At 40.0% G+C, this 19,819-nt stretch overlaps 1 protein-coding gene across 1 annotated transcript in view; it reads left to right on the top strand.

Annotated features, from left to right (window-relative positions):
* LOC109243631 overlaps positions 1-6,061 on the top strand; it is a 29,756-nt gene extending 23,695 nt beyond the window's left edge. The window contains exon 5 of the mRNA XM_019410590.1: positions 5,422-6,061. Coding sequence (XP_019266135.1) covers positions 5,422-6,061 — 640 coding nt within the window. The remainder of the gene's footprint in view (positions 1-5,421) is intronic.
* The last annotated feature ends 13,758 nt before the right edge of the window (positions 6,062-19,819 follow it).

Here is a 19,819-nt window from a genome sequence, read left to right as displayed (position 1 = left end):
GGATTCAAGGGCGGCTGAAGGGTGGAAATGAATTAGGGTTGGGGGTAGTCGGTGAATTAAAAAGGAAAGGCTTAATTTGAGTCGTTGATCTTTTAGATCAACGGGTGTGATTGAAGAGGGGATCCGGTCGGGTATTATGAATTGGGTCAGGGTTGGGTCGATTTTAGGATTTGGGCCGGTAAAATTGAGTTTAAATTGGGGGTTTAATATGGCTATAATCGAAACGCAATGGGCTATGTATTATATAGCCAATTTCTCCCCTTTTAATTTGATTAAAATAGTTGAAACGATTTCTAAAAATAAATTAAAGCACTGAATTAATTAATAATATATAAATGTTAATTTAAAAATACTGAGAGTAATTTTATAATTGCAAGATGCTATTAATCGCAATATAGGCTATAATTGTAATTTTATCCAATTTTAGCTTAAAATATCAAATAGATTTATAAAAAAAATATGCAAAAGATTACCTTATTTATATTGTGATGTAAATAGGAGGATGGAAATAAATTATTCACCAAAATGATAGTTTTGGGAATAATTATTGGGTTTTGTACTGTTAAAACAAAATAACAAAAATGATTTTTAAAAGCTTTAAAAATTGGAAAAATGTCAAAAATTCTTGGGCATACTTATATATGCATGTACATGCTATTTTGAGAATATTTTGAGTATAAAAATAGATAAGGGAAAAATTGGGTATCAACAGTCATTTGGTCAAGGGTGATGCAATAGATGAAAATCCTTAAACGAACTGACGGTAATAACCCACCAACCCAAGAAAGCTACGAATCTCTGTGGTTGAGGACGGTATGGGCCAACCCTGAACCGCCTCTATCTTCTTCGGGTCAACCTGAATACCCTAACTGGATACCATGTGCCCTAAGAATGCAACTGAGCCAAAACTCACACTTGGATAACTTTGCATAAAGCTTCTCCTCCCTCAACCGCTGCAATACTACTATCAAATGCTCAACATGCTCCTCTTGACTACGCGAGTACACCAGAATATCATCAATGAAAACAATAACAAACGAGTCGAGGTAAGGCCGAAACACGCTGTTCATCAAATGCATGAACACTGTTGGGGCATTGATCAGCCGAAAAGACATCACAAGGAATTCATAATGACCATATCGTGTCCTAAAAGCTGTCTTAAGAATGTCCGAGTCCCTGATCTTCAACTGGCGATACCCTGACCTGAGATCAATCTTGGAGAACACTCTCGCTCCTTGAAGCTAGTCAAATAAATCATTAATACGAGGCAAAGGATACTTGTTCTTGATAGTGACTTTATTCAACTGCCTGTAATCTATGCACATCCTCATCGTGCCATCCTTCTTCGTCATAAATAGAACAGGGGCACCCCAAGGCGACATACTAGGCCGAATAAACCCCTTATTAAGGAGTTCCTGAAGCTGCTCCTTCAACTCCTTTAACTCCGCCGATGCCATACGATACGGTGGAATAGAAATGGGATAAGTGCCTGGAACCAAATTAATACCGAAGTCAATATCCCTTTCCGACGGCATGCCCGGCAGGTCTGCAGGAAACACATCCAAAAAATCCCTCACTACCAGAACTGAATCAATGGGGAGTCTCTACACTGACATCCCTCACAAAGGCCAAATAAGAAAGACATCCCTTCCCAACTATCCGCTGGGCCTTCAAAAATGAAATCACCCTACTGGGAACATAATCCGTCGAACCTCTCCACTCAATCCGTGGTACCCCCGGCATAGCCAACGTCACTGTCTTAGCATGACAGTTCAAAATAGCATGACACGGAGACAATCAATCCATGCCCAATATCACATCAAAATCATACCATACTAAGCAACAAAGGTCCACTCGGGTCTCCAAGCCCCAAATAGTCACCATACATGATCGATAGACGCGGTCCACAATAATAATATTACCCACCAGAGTAGATACATGAACAGATGAAACAAGAGACTCGCGGGACGTGTCCAAATAATAAGCAAAATATGATGACACATATGAAAAAGTGGAACCAGGATCAAATAATACAGAGGCATCTCTATGACAAACTGAGACAATACCTGTGATCACAGCATCCGAAGCGATAGCATCTGGTCTGGCTGGGAGTGCATAGAAATAGGCCTGACCCCACCTGATCGACCTCCCCCTCTGGGGCGACCCCTAGCTGACTGTCCTCCACCCCTAGCTGACTGTGTGGGTGGTGAAGTAACTGGTGCTGAAGTCGATGGCTGACTTCTCTGCTGAGGCAGACCCCCATGACGACGAGGACACTGCCTCCATATGTGCCCTAACTCTCCACACTCATAACAACTCCCTGGTGCTGGTGATGGGGACTGATATGACTAGTAGAAGAACCTGGCATGGAAGAGCCCTTAACTGATGGAGCACGGGATGCACTCTGAGCTGGGAGAGCACTAAGTGATGAATGGCCCTAATGAGAATTGTGGGAACCATGGCCCGATGATGCCCCACGGTGAACTGGGCGAGCTGACTGAGCATGTCTGAATGGACGACCTCTACCGTGCTGATACTGACCCCCAAAACTACCAGATCCACGAGGCCTTTTTGCCTCTCTCTCCACTCGCTCCTGGCGGCGAATCGACCCTATGTCTCGAGTAATGTCAACAACCTCCTCAAAAGAAGCACTAGATACTCTCTCTCTGGTCATAAGAATCCGTAGCTGATACGAAAGGACATCCACAAACCTCCTGATCCTCTCCCTGTCTGTGGGAACCAACCAGATAGCATGACGGGCTAACTCAGATTACCTCATCTCGTACTGCGTCATAGTTATCATCTTGATGCAGCTGCTCGAACTGTCTGTGTAGCTCCTCTCCGCGAGACTGCGGCACATACTTCTCCAGAAAGAGAACGGAGAACCGCTGTCAGGTAAGGGGCGCTGCACCAACAAGCCACGCCTCTCATAAGCCTCCCACCAAGTAAAGGCAGCTCTAGAAAACTAGAAAGTAGTGAATGAGACCCCACTGGTCTCCAGAATACCCGCCGTACGTAGAATCATCTAACACTTGTCCAAGAAGCCCTGGGCATCCTCACCCTCTGTACCACTGAAAGTTGGAGGCTGAAGTCTATCAAACCTCTCCAATCTGCGTTGCTCGCCATCATGCATGACTGGTACCACATAATCCTAAGCAGGTGCAACCGTCTGGGTTGGTGGTGCCTCCGGTATCTGTAGTCCCTGAACAACCTGCTGGGTTATACAGGCGGCGGGAGTTTCAGTGCCTCTCGGGCAAACAGTCATATCACTCACTCAGGGTACCCGCGCTCACTGGGGGTGTGTAGACCCCAGAGGGGCTCCTATAACCCAAGCGCTATAACAAGCCACCTCGTGGCGTAAACCAATCAGGCCCTCGACCTCTCATAATCCCAAATCTGTAACAACATATTGCGGCACGCAACTCGATCCCATAATATCCTCACAACACAAGCCCTCGGCCTCACTCAGTCAGAAATCTCTCAAGCCACTCGGGCTATCAGTAAAATAGGGTGCTCAGCCCAAAATATCATTTTATGCATCAAAACGGAGTAATAAAGACTGAGTTATGAAATCAGTAAAATATAGCATGACTGATTACAAACCTTAAGTTAAAACAGTGAGGAAATAATACGAAAAGTCCCCTAAGGGTCCAAACAGCTTGGCACAAGGCCCAAATATGCATCCAGCCCAAATTATAGAAATTCTTTCTAAAACACATAAGTATCATATAGTTTTCAGTCAAATACGCAACTTAATAGTTGATACGGGACGGACCAAGTCACAATACCCAACGGTGCACGCCCAGACGCTCGTCACCTATCATGTACGTCACCTTGCAATAGTAAAACAATGTGAAATCCGGGGCTTCGTACCCTCAGGACAAGATTTACAATCATTACTTACCTCGAACCGGTCAAATCCCTACTCCGGGATGCCCTTGCCTCTATAATCAGCCTCTAAACGTCCCGCATCCAACCAAAAGCAATACAATGAAGTCAATATAGTCCAAGGAACTAATTCCATACGAAAAACTAGCAATTTATACCAAAATCCCGACATTCACCCAAACCCAGCCCCCCGGGCCCACGTCTGGAAATCCAACAAAAATCACAAAACTAGAAACTCGTTTCACTCACGAGTCTATAAATACCAAAATCATCAAAATCCAACATCAAAGGGTCCCTCAAATCCTCAAATTAAACTCTCCAATTTCCAAGCCCTAACCCCTCAATTTCATCCCTAATTTCTACCAATTTCATGCTTAAACAACTGAAAATTTCCATAATCACATGTATTGAGCTCAAGTAACTTACCCCAATGAGTATCCCCTTGATTCCCTCTTCAAACCCCTACAAAAAGCTCCAAGTCCGAACAAGAATGATAAAAAAATAACTCAATTTCACGAAGTCTCCCTTTTATACATTCTGCCCAGCATTTTCCGCATCTGCAGTCCCCATGTCGCTTCTGTGATGCCACACCTGCGGAAAATCCATCGCAGGTGCGGTTTCCACTTAAAACTCAGAACCCGCTTCTGCGGTCAAATACCTGCATCTGCGGTCTCGTAGGTGCAGTCCCATATGCGCGCATGCGGCTCCTGCCCTTCTCATCTATGGCCGCTTCTGCAGCTGCTCTTGCGCTTCTGCGGGCCCGCACTTGCGGTCCCCATTTCGCAGGTGCGGTTATGTCAGCTAAGAACAATTATTCAGCATTCCTCCAACTTCCATCCTTGATTCGTCAACCACCGAAATCAACCCGAGGCCCTCGGGACCTCTACCTAACATACCAACAAGTCACATATCAACATTCAAACTTAGTTGAACCTTCGGAACACTCAAAACAACCTCCAAACACCAAATCACCCTCGGATTCAAGCCTAAGAACTTCTAAACTTCCGAATTTTGCAAACGATGTCGAACCCTACCAAATCACCTCTGAATGACCTGAAATTTGGCACACACATCACAAATGATACTACAGACTTATTCCAATTTCTAGAATTTCATTTCGACCCCGATATCAAAATTTGCATTGCCGACCGAGAAACGCCAAATTTCCAAATTCGCCAATTCAAGCCTAAATCTACCATGGACCTCCAAATCACATTCCGGATGCACTCTCAAGTCCAAAATCACCTAACCGAGGTAACCGAACCATCAGAATTTACATCCGAGATCATCTACAAACAAGTCACATCTGGTTGACTTTTCCAACTTAAACTTCTAAATAGGAGACTAAGTGTCTTATTCCACACCGAAACCTCTCCGGACCCGAACCTTCCAACACGATACGATGAAATATAGCTGAAACACAAAAGGATGCAGAAATGGGAGAAACGGGGTTGTAACTCCTGAAACAACCGGCCGAGTCGTTACAGGGAAGAAACCAATTGGTAATAAATAGGTATATAAAATTAAACATAGGGAAGATGGCACCATTGAGAGATTTAAAGCACAACTTGTTCTTAGAGGGGATACACAACTAGAATGCATTGACTATACCGACACTTTTTCTCCTGCTTTTACTGTAATTGTAGTAGTTTATGTTGATGATGTGCGTGTGCTTGGTGATGATCGTGCTGAAATTTCTGCTTTAAAATCCTTTTTTGGATTCTCAATTTCGAATCAAGGATTTGGGGCACTTACACTACTTTCTGGAATTAGAAGTGCTTCAAGAGCCAGTGGTGTTCTTATTACTCAACATAAGTTTGCTTTAGATCTCTTATGTAAGTTTGCATGCGACAGTAATGCCTCTGTTTCTACTCCCTTGCCTGCTTCTATCAAGCTAACTTCTGATTCTGGTGATCTCCTAGCTGATCATCTTTTATATCAGAGGTTGATTGGTAAGCACTTGTTATTTGCTGTGCAGTTATTAAGCAAATTTATGCATTCTCCCAAAACTACTCATTATTCTGCTGCCCTCCATGTCTTGAGGTACATCAAGGGGAATCCAGGACAAGGCCTATTCATGTCTAATTCTACTTCGTTTGAGTTGCAGGCTTTTTGTGACTCTAATTGGCTGCTTGCCAAGATTCCCGCATGTCTGTTAGTAGGTTTATTGTGATGCTTGGTTCCGGTCTTCTCTGTTGGAAATCAAAGAAACAACAAACTCTTTCTTTGTCAATTACAGAAGCTGAATATCTATCTATGAGAAGGGTGGTGGCAGAATTCGCTTGGCTCTCCAGGTTATTGATCGAATTGACTATTCCTTCCCTGATCCCTATCCCTCTTCACTGCGATAGTCAATAAGCAATATATATTGCCAAGAATCCAGTCTTTCACGAGTGGACCAAACACATCGATCACGACTGTCATTTCTTTCGTGAAAAGCTGCATGAAGGGCTCATTTCTCTATCTTGTGTTCCTATTAAGATTCAACTGGCAGATATGCTAACCAAACCTTTGTCCAGGACTCACTATCGTGATATATTGGACAAGTTGGATGTTGGCAATCTCCCTCCAACTTGAGGGGGGTGGGTTGGGGTGTTAGAGTTTAGCTTTAATATCGGGCATGTTCCAGTTGTCGTCGTTTAGTTCGTATATTTATATTGTATTAGTCCAGTTGCTATCTCGATTATTAAGCTTAGTTTGTTTTACTATCACGACCCAAGTTTTCCCTCTGTAGGATATCGTGATAGCACCTAGTCTCTAAGACTAGGTAAGCCTAACAATTGCGGAAAAGAATTGAAATAACTACTAAAATCTCAACATCAACAGATAAATATATAACTGAAAACTGTCGTTCGACATTTTCAACTCAGAGAAGAACAACTCCCAAAACTCGGTAGTTATAAGCCACAAGCTCTAAGAAAGTACTAAATATCTCTATCCATCAAAGTCTAAGAGAATAAAGGAAAACAACAAAATAAGGATAGAGGGGGACTCCAAGGTCTGCGGACGCTGGCAGATATACCTTGAAGTCTCCAAGCAGCAACACACGCTCTACTATCGAGGCTGATAAGATGTACTTGGTCTGCACAAAACATGTGCAGAAGTGTAGTATGCGTACATAATAGCGATACCCAGTAAGTGCCAAGCCTAACCTCGGTAGAGTAGTGACGAGGTCATGTCAGGGCCTTACTGGAATATAAGAAATAAGGCAGAAGGCAAAATGATAAAAATAATGCCAGGTTAATGAAACAATAAGAATGTAAGGAAAAACAAGAAGACAATTACAACACGTAAGGCAACGAATGTCCTACAAGTTAAGGAACAACAAAAACACAATAAATAGAGGAAAACAGTAACCGCATGGCAGAAACCTCCTGCCACAATAACAACCCGCACGGAAGAAACCTCGTGCCAACAACACTCCGCACGGAAGAAACCTCGTGCCAACAATACTCCGCATGGAAGAAACCTCGTGCCAATAACACTCCACACGGAAGAAACCTCGTGCCAATAACACTCGCACGGAAGAAACCTCGTGCCAGAACCAAACGGCCATCTCAACAAGAATCATGAAAGTCAACATGTAGTAAATGAAATAATGATAATACAAGCAAGGAATCCTACAGTTAGAGAACGAATACAGATCAAGGAAGCGGGTAATTCAAATAAGCATGTTGCCCAAATTTCAGTTAAGAGATGAAACACGTAGACATATGAAATTTGGCTAAACATGATGACTATACGTGCTAGAATAACTCAATTAAGGCACAAAAAAGGAAGCTACTTAGCAAAGACCAAAATTTCAACATTTAGCCCGTGTACGCGCTCGTCACCTCGCGTACCCGACACTCGCATATCACAAATCGTTACAATAGTACCAAATTCTAAGGGGATTTTCCCCACACGAGGTTAGACAAGTCACTTACCTCAAGCCTCGCTCAATCAATCAATCAATAAGAAAGTATTTCCCTCGACTTTCCAACTTCTAACGGACCAAATCTAGCCAAAAGGAATTGCATACTATGAATATGACTATAAGAAACTAATCTAAATAATGAAATTATGACTTTAACAAGAAATTAAAAAATCCGCCCAAAAAAGTTGACTTGAGCCCGCGTCTCGGAATTAGGTAAAAGTCACAAAACTCAAACATTCGTTCAACCACGAGTCCAACCATACCAAATTTATCAAAATCCGATACCAAATCGCCACTCAAATTCCCAAATTAAACTCCCCAAATCCCTATCCTCAAACTCTCAAATTCCACCTTAAATACGCACAAACTAGGTGGGAAATTCAATGGGAAAACAAGATTATTGAATAAAAATGTTCACAAGTGGCTTGCCTCAAGAAACCCCTCGAAAATCACTCTCAAAATAACCTAATCCCGAGCTTGAAATGCTCAAAATGAAGAAAAATCGCAAACCCTTAAATTTAAGGTTTTGTCCAGCCTTCTCGCTTCTGCGGGAACTTAACCGCATCTGCAGAGAAGCGATAATCCTCCTACTTCTACGGTGAACCACTGGAGTTGGGCCTTCGCTCCTGCGTTCCTTCTCCCGCATCTGCGCAATCGTAGGTGCGAAATTTCCATCGCACCTGCGCATAAGCCCCACTGGCCAAAATCCGCTTTTGCGCTTCCTCCATCGCCCCAGCGAGTCGGCTTCTACAGGACTCTGACCGCATCTGCGATCCCAGCTGGGTAGGTCCAATATCGCTTCTGTGGCTCGATGCCCACTATTGCGATGCCTTACCTGCGGCCCGAAGTGCGCGGGTGCAATTACACCAGACACAAAAATGGTTCAGTAATCTAACACAACTCCTATTCGATCCGTTAACCACCCGAAATCAACCCGAGGCCCCCGGGACCTCAGCCAAATATTTCAACAAGTCCTAAAATACAATACGAACTTAGTCAAGCCCTCAAATCACATCTAACAACATCAAAAACCCGAATCGCACCCCTATTCAAGCCTATTGAAACTAAGGAAAATCCAACTTCTACAAATGATGCCGAAACGTATCAAATCACGTCCGATTGACTTTAAATTTTGCACACAAGTCACATTTGATATTACAGACCTACTCCAGCTTCTGGAATTAAAATCCGACCCCGATATCAAAAAGACCACTCTCGGTCAAACTTCCCAAAAATCTTTTAATTTTCCAACTTTTGCCAAATAACATCGATATAACCTACGGACCTCCAAATCAACATCTGAACACGCTCCTAAGAACAAAATCACCATACAGAGCTATTGAAACCGAAGAAACTCCAATCTGGATTCGTCTATATACAAGTCAAATTATGGTCAACTCTTACAACTCAAACTTCAAACTTAGGGACTATGTGTCCGATTCCACTCCGAAACTCTCCCGAACCCGACATCGAACACCCTGGCAAGTCAAGTAACCATAAAATGAAATAAATGGGATAATAGATAGGGTGGGGCTAATACTCTCAAAGACCGGCCGTATCGTTATATTTACCAGTTTTGCCCTTTGTATATAAAGAACATATCACTATTTTGCAATAGTTATGAAAGGTTCTAGAATTCTCTCAAACGCTCCTCCATCTCTCTAGCTTTATTTTCCATTCTGTGTCTAGAAATCGTCGGATTCACCATTGGATTCCGGCTAGTTGTTCTTAATTTCTTTTATTAGTACTGAGGACATGACCATATATAGGAAGTTATGGAGGTTGAGAATAAAGGTAAAGGGTTAGGATAGGTAGCCGAGCGTTGTCCTATCTGTAACAGTAGCTCTAGTACAAGACTTAGTGTCCTTTGTTTATTGTTGTATCCCTTGACTTCTGTTATTACTTGTCGTTTTCGTTTCGGCTTTCTGATTATAGTACCTACTATTAGTTTTGTATTTTTTTCTTCGGTTTTCTGATTGGTGTGCTTGTTGTTGCTGTCCTTCTTTTACCTTTCTTGAGCCGACGGTCTACTGAAAACAGTCTCGCTGCCTTCTTGAAGATATGGGTAAGGTCTGCGTACCTTCCTATCCATGGTCATCCCAATTAGCTTATATAAAGAGAAAGAAAAGCAATGTTATAAAATTTAAAAATTATTTTTATATGCCTCCTATGTTTAAGCATTAAAAAGTGTTGTAACTTTCAAATTATTCTTAGTACCATTTATCATATTATTTTAATATTTTTAGTGCATTTTTTTAAAAGTTTTTTCCCTCCTATTATCTAAAGTCTCCTAGTTTAATTCGTACTTGATCGCAATGGTTTTGGAAATAGAATGCGTTAGACGACCTGTAGCCAGCGATAGCCATGTTCTACGTTAAAAGACGGGAACAGCTCTGTGTTAGTAAACTGTGTTCAAAATCAGAGAAGCCACCAAGCATTAGATCAATAAAATAAAATAGAAAATAATTTCAAGCCCACAAGTTGCTGTGTGAACTTAAAAAATTAAATCACCTCACAATTGTCCAAGGTTTTTAGATTAATTCCTCCCGTGATAAAACGGAATAACTATAGCGGCACTACAAATCACAGAACTTCAGCAAACTCAACAAACTAAAGAAATCACACGTGACACTTATGTTTATTTGAAAAACAATGCAACAAAGTAAAAAATTGTGAAAAGTTTTCAGATTTTCCATCTATGAAAAATGAGGCCAAGCCTCTAAATTTATAGACAATGAAAGAGTAAGATGAAAATGTGCAATCCAAGAAGTGCCTCTTCCATTTTCCAATATTACTCAAAAGAAAAATCCAACACTATGTTCGATTACTAACGTCAGAATCAACACCATTCGAGGCGCATGCTGTGTCATCTCAATAGGTTAAATTGAACCTAGTATTTTTAGACGGGAGCATAATTTTATATGAAAATTTATTAAAATTTCAATATTAGATACTCAATTTTGAATTAAAAATTGCAAAACATGGAATGAATTCCATGGTAAAAATATAAATATTGAACTCGTCGAATTAAATCTTGAATCCAAAATTGAACACTATAGAGCAAGCGTAAAGCCAGACGGTATTATAGACTTGCCTCTAGACTTGCAAGATAAAATTGAACTTGAGCCTAACTAAACCAAAAACTAGTTCAAGATGTGAAAATTGTCCAAATTTGAGACTAAAGATCCACCCATAGACGATGCGGGATAATATTACCCTCCTCTCCCCGTAGTTGGAGCGTGAATGATAATAGGCTAGATTCATATAGTTTGGCGACTATTTACGCCTCAACTTGACTATGCTTCACTGTTTTAGGATGGTTAAATGACGATAAATTGGCTCTAATTGTGAATTTCATGTTCTGCAGGAGCAAGTTGCGCTTATGAGGACTTAGGATAGTGTTTAGAGCTAAATTAAAGCAAGGGAAGCCCCTCGGAGCTGGGTACGTGTGAAAGAAGAGATAAAATGTTGAACCAGCTTAGCGCGACCGCGCTAGTCCAGAAAATCGAGGCAGACTGTTATGCAATATGTGCGGCCATTAGCGCGGGCACGAGCGCGACCGCGCTAGTCCAGTTCGGAGCACATAATTTCAGGGGTAAACCTAGAAGTTTGGGGGTAATTCCACTTAACCTATAAGAGGTCCAGCTCGCCCAAAGAGACATTATCAAGGTTTTTACAATTGAGTTGAAGGCAAGAAGAGGCAAGAGGCAAGGAGGATAATTCGAGATCGATTTCTACCTTCTTTCTTTTGTATTTATCATTTATGATGAATTTGGCTGCTATTATGAACACGATTATGAGTAGCTAATTATTTTGTCTAGGGTTTTGATGGAACCTGTTGAAGGATGAACTTCATGTTATGTTAATATAGTTTGTCCAGTTTAATCTCTATTTGTTCAACTACGTTCTTGTTGTAACTAATTGATAGGATCCCAATTAGCTGTGCCTATTTAGTATGTATTACTCGGGAGAGAGTGCATATTTAGGTAATTGTTGAACAACACCACTCCCAAAGTATGTGAGGAATCAATAACCGAGGGTTTAAAGGCGGGATTAGGGATAACGAAGCCTTGGGTGTGATCTAAACTGAGCTGTAATAAAAGCTAGCTAGCGTAACTCGGGAGAGTGCGTCTAGTAAATTGTCATAATTACTCGGGAGAGATTTACCGTAGTAAGAGTGCTCATGATCGATAGAGACGATTATGCAAATCTATATGAAACATAACAGGAAGGGATTCCATCAATAGGGGAAATCACAACCTTAGATCCTTCTCTTATTTGTTAACAACTCAGTCATAGTTAGCTGTTAGTTTACTTAAATTTACTCAGTTCTAGTTAGTAAAAATATCACCAATTGTTATTCCAAATATCTGGGAAGTTGATTACGAAGAATTTAGTGAGTCTAACAAAAGTAATTGATAGGTTAATTCCCTGTGGATTCGACTCTAGGCTAAATACTCAGATTATATTTGCAACGGCCGCTGTCCTTTTTATAAGGCATAGTTGGGCGTGATCAGTGAACAAAACAAGATTGGCGCCCATCATCAGGTGAATAAGAATTGGGTGGGTCTGACTCTAATACTATAGAGAGAGGAAAAAATTGGGGTCTAACTCAATCCCAAAGCTAGCTCAAGAGGGTGATGATTGCCTAGGAGACCAAATATCCTACTCATAGTTGATGTGGGACACTAACACGAGACGCCAAGAATGATAATTTTCGTGAATCAAAGTTTCATCAATTGGATAGCTTATTGCTATAGTCTGAAAAGTTAGTCTTAGGACAAAGCATATACGTGCATTATCCTAAGCATCATTAGCATTACATTCACGCATGCATATATGCTTCACTTAGCAGCCATTAACATATAATGGGTGTTCATTAATCTCGATTCTTATCGAGCAGCCACAAAACTACAAAAGTCACCAACTCGTCAGACACAAGAATTAAAGTACATGTCCAAATTAACGCAAATCTTATCCTGGAGTTCGTCCCTTGATTTGGTCAATTAATTAGTTATTACATCCTTTTCTAGTACATGTCCAAGGGGTAAGAAGGATGTAATAGAGTTGACCTCTCTGATGATTTTTAAAAGTGGAGAATATCTATGTGTCAACTTCAGGTACGTATAGTCTTGAGAAAAAACCATCATTCACCTATAGAAAAAAAAGAGTTCGGACATTATCTATAATTACTTCTGTATATCATCAAGAAATCCACTTTTTCAGTGGATGCACTTGTGCGCCGCCGTCATTTATATATAAAAAAGTTATAATTCTATTCTAAAAGAAAGTAAAAGAAAGATACACGTTAAAAGAAATAGAAGATCTATTTCGCTCACATGATATCATATCCACAAGAGCCTTATAAAATTAATACATAAAATCTTAACTTACTTTTCTTTTTTCTAATGTTCTCTTTTGAATTGGGCGGACTTATAAATAGTGGAGAAAGCTAAAGTAGAAAAAGGACTTTTGATAGAATCAGTATATAGTGCAGAATTAATTAATCACTAATCTTGAACCTTTCAGATTTATTACTATGGATCGTTTGATTTTAAGGATAAGGATACTAATCCGGAAATAGAATATATGATTGTATTTATTCTGTTTTTTATTACGGGTATAGGTTAATATTGTGATAAATGTTATGCTTAACTATTACATATAGAATGTGGACAGCTAATCTCATAAGATATCCCAGCTCATGCAATATTCTTATCTATTATGCGTATGAACCAAACGACCCCTATGTATTTAAAGAAGAAGAGATAACATTTGCTGAACCACCCTCTTGCCAAAATGTTCTGAAATTTGAATGAATCTGCGCACATTTAGTGAGGTTTAAGCATGCGTATAAAAAATGATTATAGTAAGGCGGCGTTACTATGAGGAATAACCATTTTCTTGTTCTATATCATTACTATCAAAATATATATTTGGATTGTTATATCAAACTTAATAATCCAACGATAAAAGTTATAAATTAAAGTGAGAATACATACTAATTAACTATAATTAAGTAATAGAAATGAGACATATATTTTCTATTCATTTGGTTGCGGCAAATACCATATGCAAGTACTTTTTTCCGTCGCTGGTCCTTTTTTTTTTATTTTTTTATTAGTGTCTTATTACTAGTTTCAGACTCTTTCAAAATGCAGAATTATCTAAGTTTTTCTTTGGCTTCTCCAAATACCCATGTATGTGATTTTCTTACTTCCACTTACTTGTTCACCTCGTATATAACTAGTTGGATAAGGAAGATCTCAAATGTGGTCATTAGGAAAGAGGATAAAGAGATTCTCCACCATGCGAGTTTGTAACGAATTCACGCATATTAATTAATTCTGTCATATTTCTTTAAAATATTTGCTTTATTGTTTCGATAAAACAATTAAAGCAATTAACAAAGACGAAGTAGGAGACTGGATTGGCTTTTCTTCACGTAATTAATTTATTAAATTTTCTATCTTTGTTATGAAATACTTACGTGAAAGGATCTGAATATTCAATTCAAAACCTCAAGACAAGGGTGAAGTGATCCCTGCAAGTGTAACTCAATTCTTTAGTTTAAACAAGAATTGAGTATTTCTTTTTGTCTTTTCCTCTTTTTGAGTAGATTTGAGGAGAGATCAGGCTCAAGGGAAGAATTATTAGCCAAAAAGATCTGGAGTTGAGAGGAGACTAGGCTCAACAGGAGACAAAATAGGCATCGGAGCAAAGCTTGTTGCTCAAGGGACTGAATTTAGAGAGAATCGAGAGCGCCTCGATAGGCTTAATTGAGGGAAAAGGCTGTTGAGAGTTGTGTAATTATGTTGATTATATGTATACTGTTATGTGTTAGTTGTATGTTATTTGTTAGAGTAGTGTTAGTTGAGTAGTTAGTGGCCAGCTCAGCATAATTAGCTGTTACACACGTGTATATATTCACAACATTAATGAGAAAGACTAAGCTTTTCATTTTCTGCTCTCATTTCTGATGAACTCTCTCTCTCAGAACCTTCTAGAACGACTCCATTGGAGCTCAATATCAAGCTTCAAGCTCACATCCAAGTCAGAACTTAACATGGTATCAGAGCAAGGGAAGCTCATCCTCGATTATCCGTCTTCGTCTCCATTCATTTTCCCCAATTTCTTCTTCTCATAATTCTGCTTCTTCAATCAGATCGATTTTGCCCTAATTTCTTCAACTCGCAAAATCGACAGTCAATTCTTCAAATTTCTGCTGGTGTTAGTATATAACACAACAAAGTTTTATACTCATGGCCATATTAGATCAGGAAAATACATCTGTTGGTGCTATTACTGTTCCAGCTGCGACGAACATCGGAATAGATCCAGGTGATCCTCTTTATCTGCATTCGTCAGATAATCCTAGAGCAATGCTCATTTTAGTTCCTTTTAGTGGAATTGGATACAGGTCTTGGAGGCGCAGTGTAATGCGTGGTCTATCCGTCAAAAACAAGCTAGATTTCATAAGTGGAGAATGTAAGCCACCGGAGCCTCAATCTCAGAGATTCAGACAATGGGAGCGATGCGATGATATGGTAACGTCTTGGATTCTAAATTCACTTTCTAAAGATATCGCGGATAGTGTGGAATATGCTAGCAATGCTGTTGAGCTGTGGAAGGAATTGGAGGACAGATATGAGCAGACTAATGGTGCCAGACTATACGAGATCCAGAAGGAGATAAATGATTTGTCTCAAGGTGTATTGGACATTACAGCTACTATACTAAGCTGAAAAAGCTATGGGAAGATCTAAACACCTTGAGCAAAATGACTCACTGCAGTTGTACGTATACATGTGGTGCCAAGAAGAACATGCACAAGGCCGAGCCGGACAGAAGATTGATACAATTTCTTATCGGACTTAATGAAGTCTACACTGTTGTGCGAGGCAGCATCCTTATGATGAATCCACTGCCAAACCTTGCACAAGCCTTCTTGTTACTTGTTCAGGATGAGAAACAAAGAGAGATTAAGCCAAGTAACCAAATACTACTTGAGTCAGCCTCCCTAAGTGTCAACACATCAAGACCTGGCTCTTACAAGACCAATTATGCTGCTAATAACAATTCAACTGGAGGAAATAGGCCTCGTCCATTCTGTGACTATTGCAAAAAGCTGGGACATACCAAAGACAAATGTTACAAGGTACACGGGTACCCTCAGAATTTTGGAAATTCATACACTCAGAATTCATATAGAGGACAGAATTTGAACCAAGCTGAAAGGTTCAACAAAGGAAGAAGAATAGTGGCCAGTATGCAAGGCACTTCTTCTGAAGCAATGTCAACAGGAAAAGATAAATCAGAAGATGGAAATGAGGTGGGGCAAATCAATCTCTCTAAAGAACAGTATGGACAGATCCTGAGCTTGCTGCAGCATTTTCAAATTGGAACGGGAGGAGAAAGCTCCAGTTGCACAAGTCATGCTAATGGTGCTGTGAACTTTGCAATTATAATAGTCTGCACCTCCTCTATTGATTTTAGCAAATTGTCCTGTGAGTACTTCAAAAACAAGGCAGACTCCTGGATACTAGATTCAGGAGCATCTAATCACATGACCTTCAACTTGTCTTTATTAACCAACATTGTGACCTTACCATATCCCTTATTAGTAGTTCTTCCACACGAATATAAGGTAAAAGTAACACAAATTGGAAGTGTGACATTGTTTCCTAAGATCATTCTGCATAAGGTTATGTACATACCTTCCTTCAAATACAATCTCATATCAATTCATTCATTAACTAGTTCAACTCCTCAAAGCATAGTTGCCTTTACTGATAATATCTGTATTCTGCAGGCCCCTTCAATGAAGAGGCCTCTAGAAATTGGTAAAGTCAGTGATGGACTCTATCTCCTCTGCCCAAGGTGTCTCAAGAACAAACATTCAAGATCATTTGTAAATAATCCAAATGCTAGTTCTGTTTCTTCCACTTGTTGCACACACAACTCACATTGTTTTCATCATTCCACTGTAAATGGTTCATTGTCTAGAAACAGTTGCACATCTCATTCTATTGTAAATACTTGTTCCCCAAATAATAAAGTGCAACCTTCCATTGTGAATGGTGTTAATTCTTTGATGTCTTCAAGTAGTGATATAAATGTGTTGTGGCACAACAGACTGGGCCATGTACCCTTTGTCAAGATGAAGGGAATTTCTAGTATCCCAGCATCCTTCTCCTAAAACAACATTTTACCTGCTCTGTTTGCCCAATGGCAAGATAGGGGAGATTACCATTCCCAGAAAAATCCAATGATTCTACCAAAATATATCAGCTACTTCATGTTGATCTCTGGGGTCCATATCATATGCCAACCCATGATAATTTCAGATATTTCATCACCTTGGTAGATGATTACAGTAGGTCCACCTGGACTCACCTACTGACCAGTAAAAGTAATGCTCTCTAAGTCATCAAAAACTTTGTGTCAATGGTTGAAAACCAATTCAGTACCACTATCCAATCTATAAGGTCAGATAAATGGCCTGGAATTTAACAATACAGAAGCCAATCAGTTTTTCCTCTCCAAAGGAATTATCCACCAAAAGACATGTCCTTATACACCACAACACAATGGCATAGTGGAAAGAAAGCATCGGTACTTGTTAGAGACAGCTAGAGCCCTCTTATTCTAATCAAAATTACCCTTAAGATATTGGGGTGAATGTATCCTATGTGCAACCTATATAATAAACAGACTGCCTTCTTCTCATTCCAAAGGTAAGTCACCATATGAAGTACTGTATAACAGAAAGCCTACTTACTCTCACATGAGTAGTTTTGGGTGCTTATGTTACCCTACAGTACCCAAAATCCACATAGATAAGTTTGAACCTAGAACCACCCCACATATTTTTATTGGATATCCCTTTGGGGTAAAGGGGTACAAAGTGCTCAGTCTGGCCACCAAGAAAATACATGTATCTAGAGATGTAATTTTTAAAGAAAATATCTTCCCTTTTTGCATGTCTAAGGACACTACTTCATTTCCTCATACTTTCCAGTCCATCCCTTTCATTGATTTTGTGTCTAATGAGAATGAGCAAAAGCAAACCAGTGAGTCAAATGATCAAATGGTTTCAAATGTCACACATCCAGATTTGTCTTCTGTTCCTTCATCCTTTTCTCCCAATAATATAGATTTACATACTCCAGAACATTCACATACCCCAGAATATTCACCAAATGACTCACCAATAAGATCTATAAGCACACCTGAACATGTCTTAATACCAAGGCAATCTCATAGAACACACAAAGTTCCCACATACCTGAAAGATTATATTCACAAACTACCTCAACTCAAACCAAACACCAATACCGCTACTGCATCCTTTTCTGTCAATGCCTTATCTTCTCCCCATACTCACACCTACTGAGTATCCAAATCAGAACAACCAGCCCTGCCATGTGAGAAGCACTTGCAGTGACAAGGAACCTAATTCATATGAGGAAGCAGCTGTGTATCCTGCTTGGCAAGCAGCAATGACACAAGAGTTTGAGGCATTGCATGCTAACAAAACTTGGGAGATAGTACCATTACCAGTGGGGAAACAAGCCATAGGGTGCAAATGGTTGTACAAAGTGAAGCATAGGGCAGATGGTAGTGTATTGTTCAAGGCCAGGTTGGCGGTCAAAGGGTATACCCAGCAAGCTGGAATTCACTACACAGAAACATTTAGTCCTGTGGTGAAAATTACAACAGTAAGAGCCCTCATAGCTACAAAGGCTGGGACATATTTCAATTAGATGTGAATAATGCCTTTCTTCATGGGGACCTCCATGAAGAGGTATACATGGAAGTACCACAAGGATTGGTGGTAGAGGACAGACATTTAGTATGCAAACTTAAGAAGTCCTTGTATGGTCTCAAACAAGCAAGTAGACAGTGGTATGCAAAATTGAGTGAAGCACTGTGCTGCAAGGGATATACTCACTCTATGTATGACTATTGACTTTTCTACAAGAAAACAATTGAGTCAACAATATATGTGGCAGTATATGTTGATGATGTAATACTGACAGGCACTAACAAAGAAGAAATAGAAGAACTGAAGGGATTCCTACATGAAGGCTTCAAAATCAAAGACTTGGGCAAACTCCACTACTTTCTAGGGCTGGAAATATTGTATAAAGCTGATGGAATTGTAATCACACAAAAGAAATCTGTGCTTGATTTATTGAAAGAATACAACTGCATGGATTATAGCAGTCTTGCTTCACCACTTGATCCATCAGTGAAGTTGAGATCCAAAGAGGGGATTGCATTACCTGATCCCACTTACTACAGAAAACTGGTTGGGAAATTAAATTTTCTCACCAACACAAGAATAGACATAGCCTACAGTGTATAACACCTCAGCCAATTCATGCAAGACCTAAGAGAACCCCACCTGAAAGCAGCCTTTCACCTGCTTAGATACTTGAACGGTGATCCCTCAATGGGAATATTTATGTCACATGATCTAACATATAATGTTAGAGCCTATTGTGACTCTGATTGGGCTGCTTGCCCAGATTCAAGGAAATCAAAGAGTGGGTACTTAGTTCTACTAGGGAATAGCCCTATATGTTGGAAATCTAAGAAGCAAGAGACAATTTCATTGTCATCAGTAGAGGCAGAGTACAGGGCACTTAGAAAAGTAGTAGGGGAGTTGGTGTGGCTATGCAGATTATTTGAAGAACTCAATGTGCCCTTTAACAAACCAGTAAAATTTTTTGTGACAGCCAGTCAGCCCTACATATAGCACGAAATCATGTATTTCATGAGCGAACAAAACACATTGAAGTGGACTGTCACTTTGTCAGAAGCAAGATACAAGAGGGGTTGATCTCACTTCAGCATGTAGCAACAGACAATCAGTTGGCTGATGTCCTTACCAAGGTTCTAACAGGAGTGAAACATTCAGCAACATTGCGCAAGTTGGCAGTGTACATAACACCTCCAACTTGAGGGGGGGGGTGGGGTGTGAGTGTTGTAGTAATTGTGTGTATTATA

The sequence above is a fragment of the Nicotiana attenuata genome, unplaced genomic scaffold (assembly GCF_001879085.1).
Source record: "Nicotiana attenuata strain UT unplaced genomic scaffold, NIATTr2, whole genome shotgun sequence".
Taxonomy (NCBI): domain Eukaryota; kingdom Viridiplantae; phylum Streptophyta; class Magnoliopsida; order Solanales; family Solanaceae; genus Nicotiana; species Nicotiana attenuata.
The sequence above is the reverse complement of the archived record's forward strand: the minus strand, read 5'-3'. Positions and strand labels throughout refer to the sequence as shown.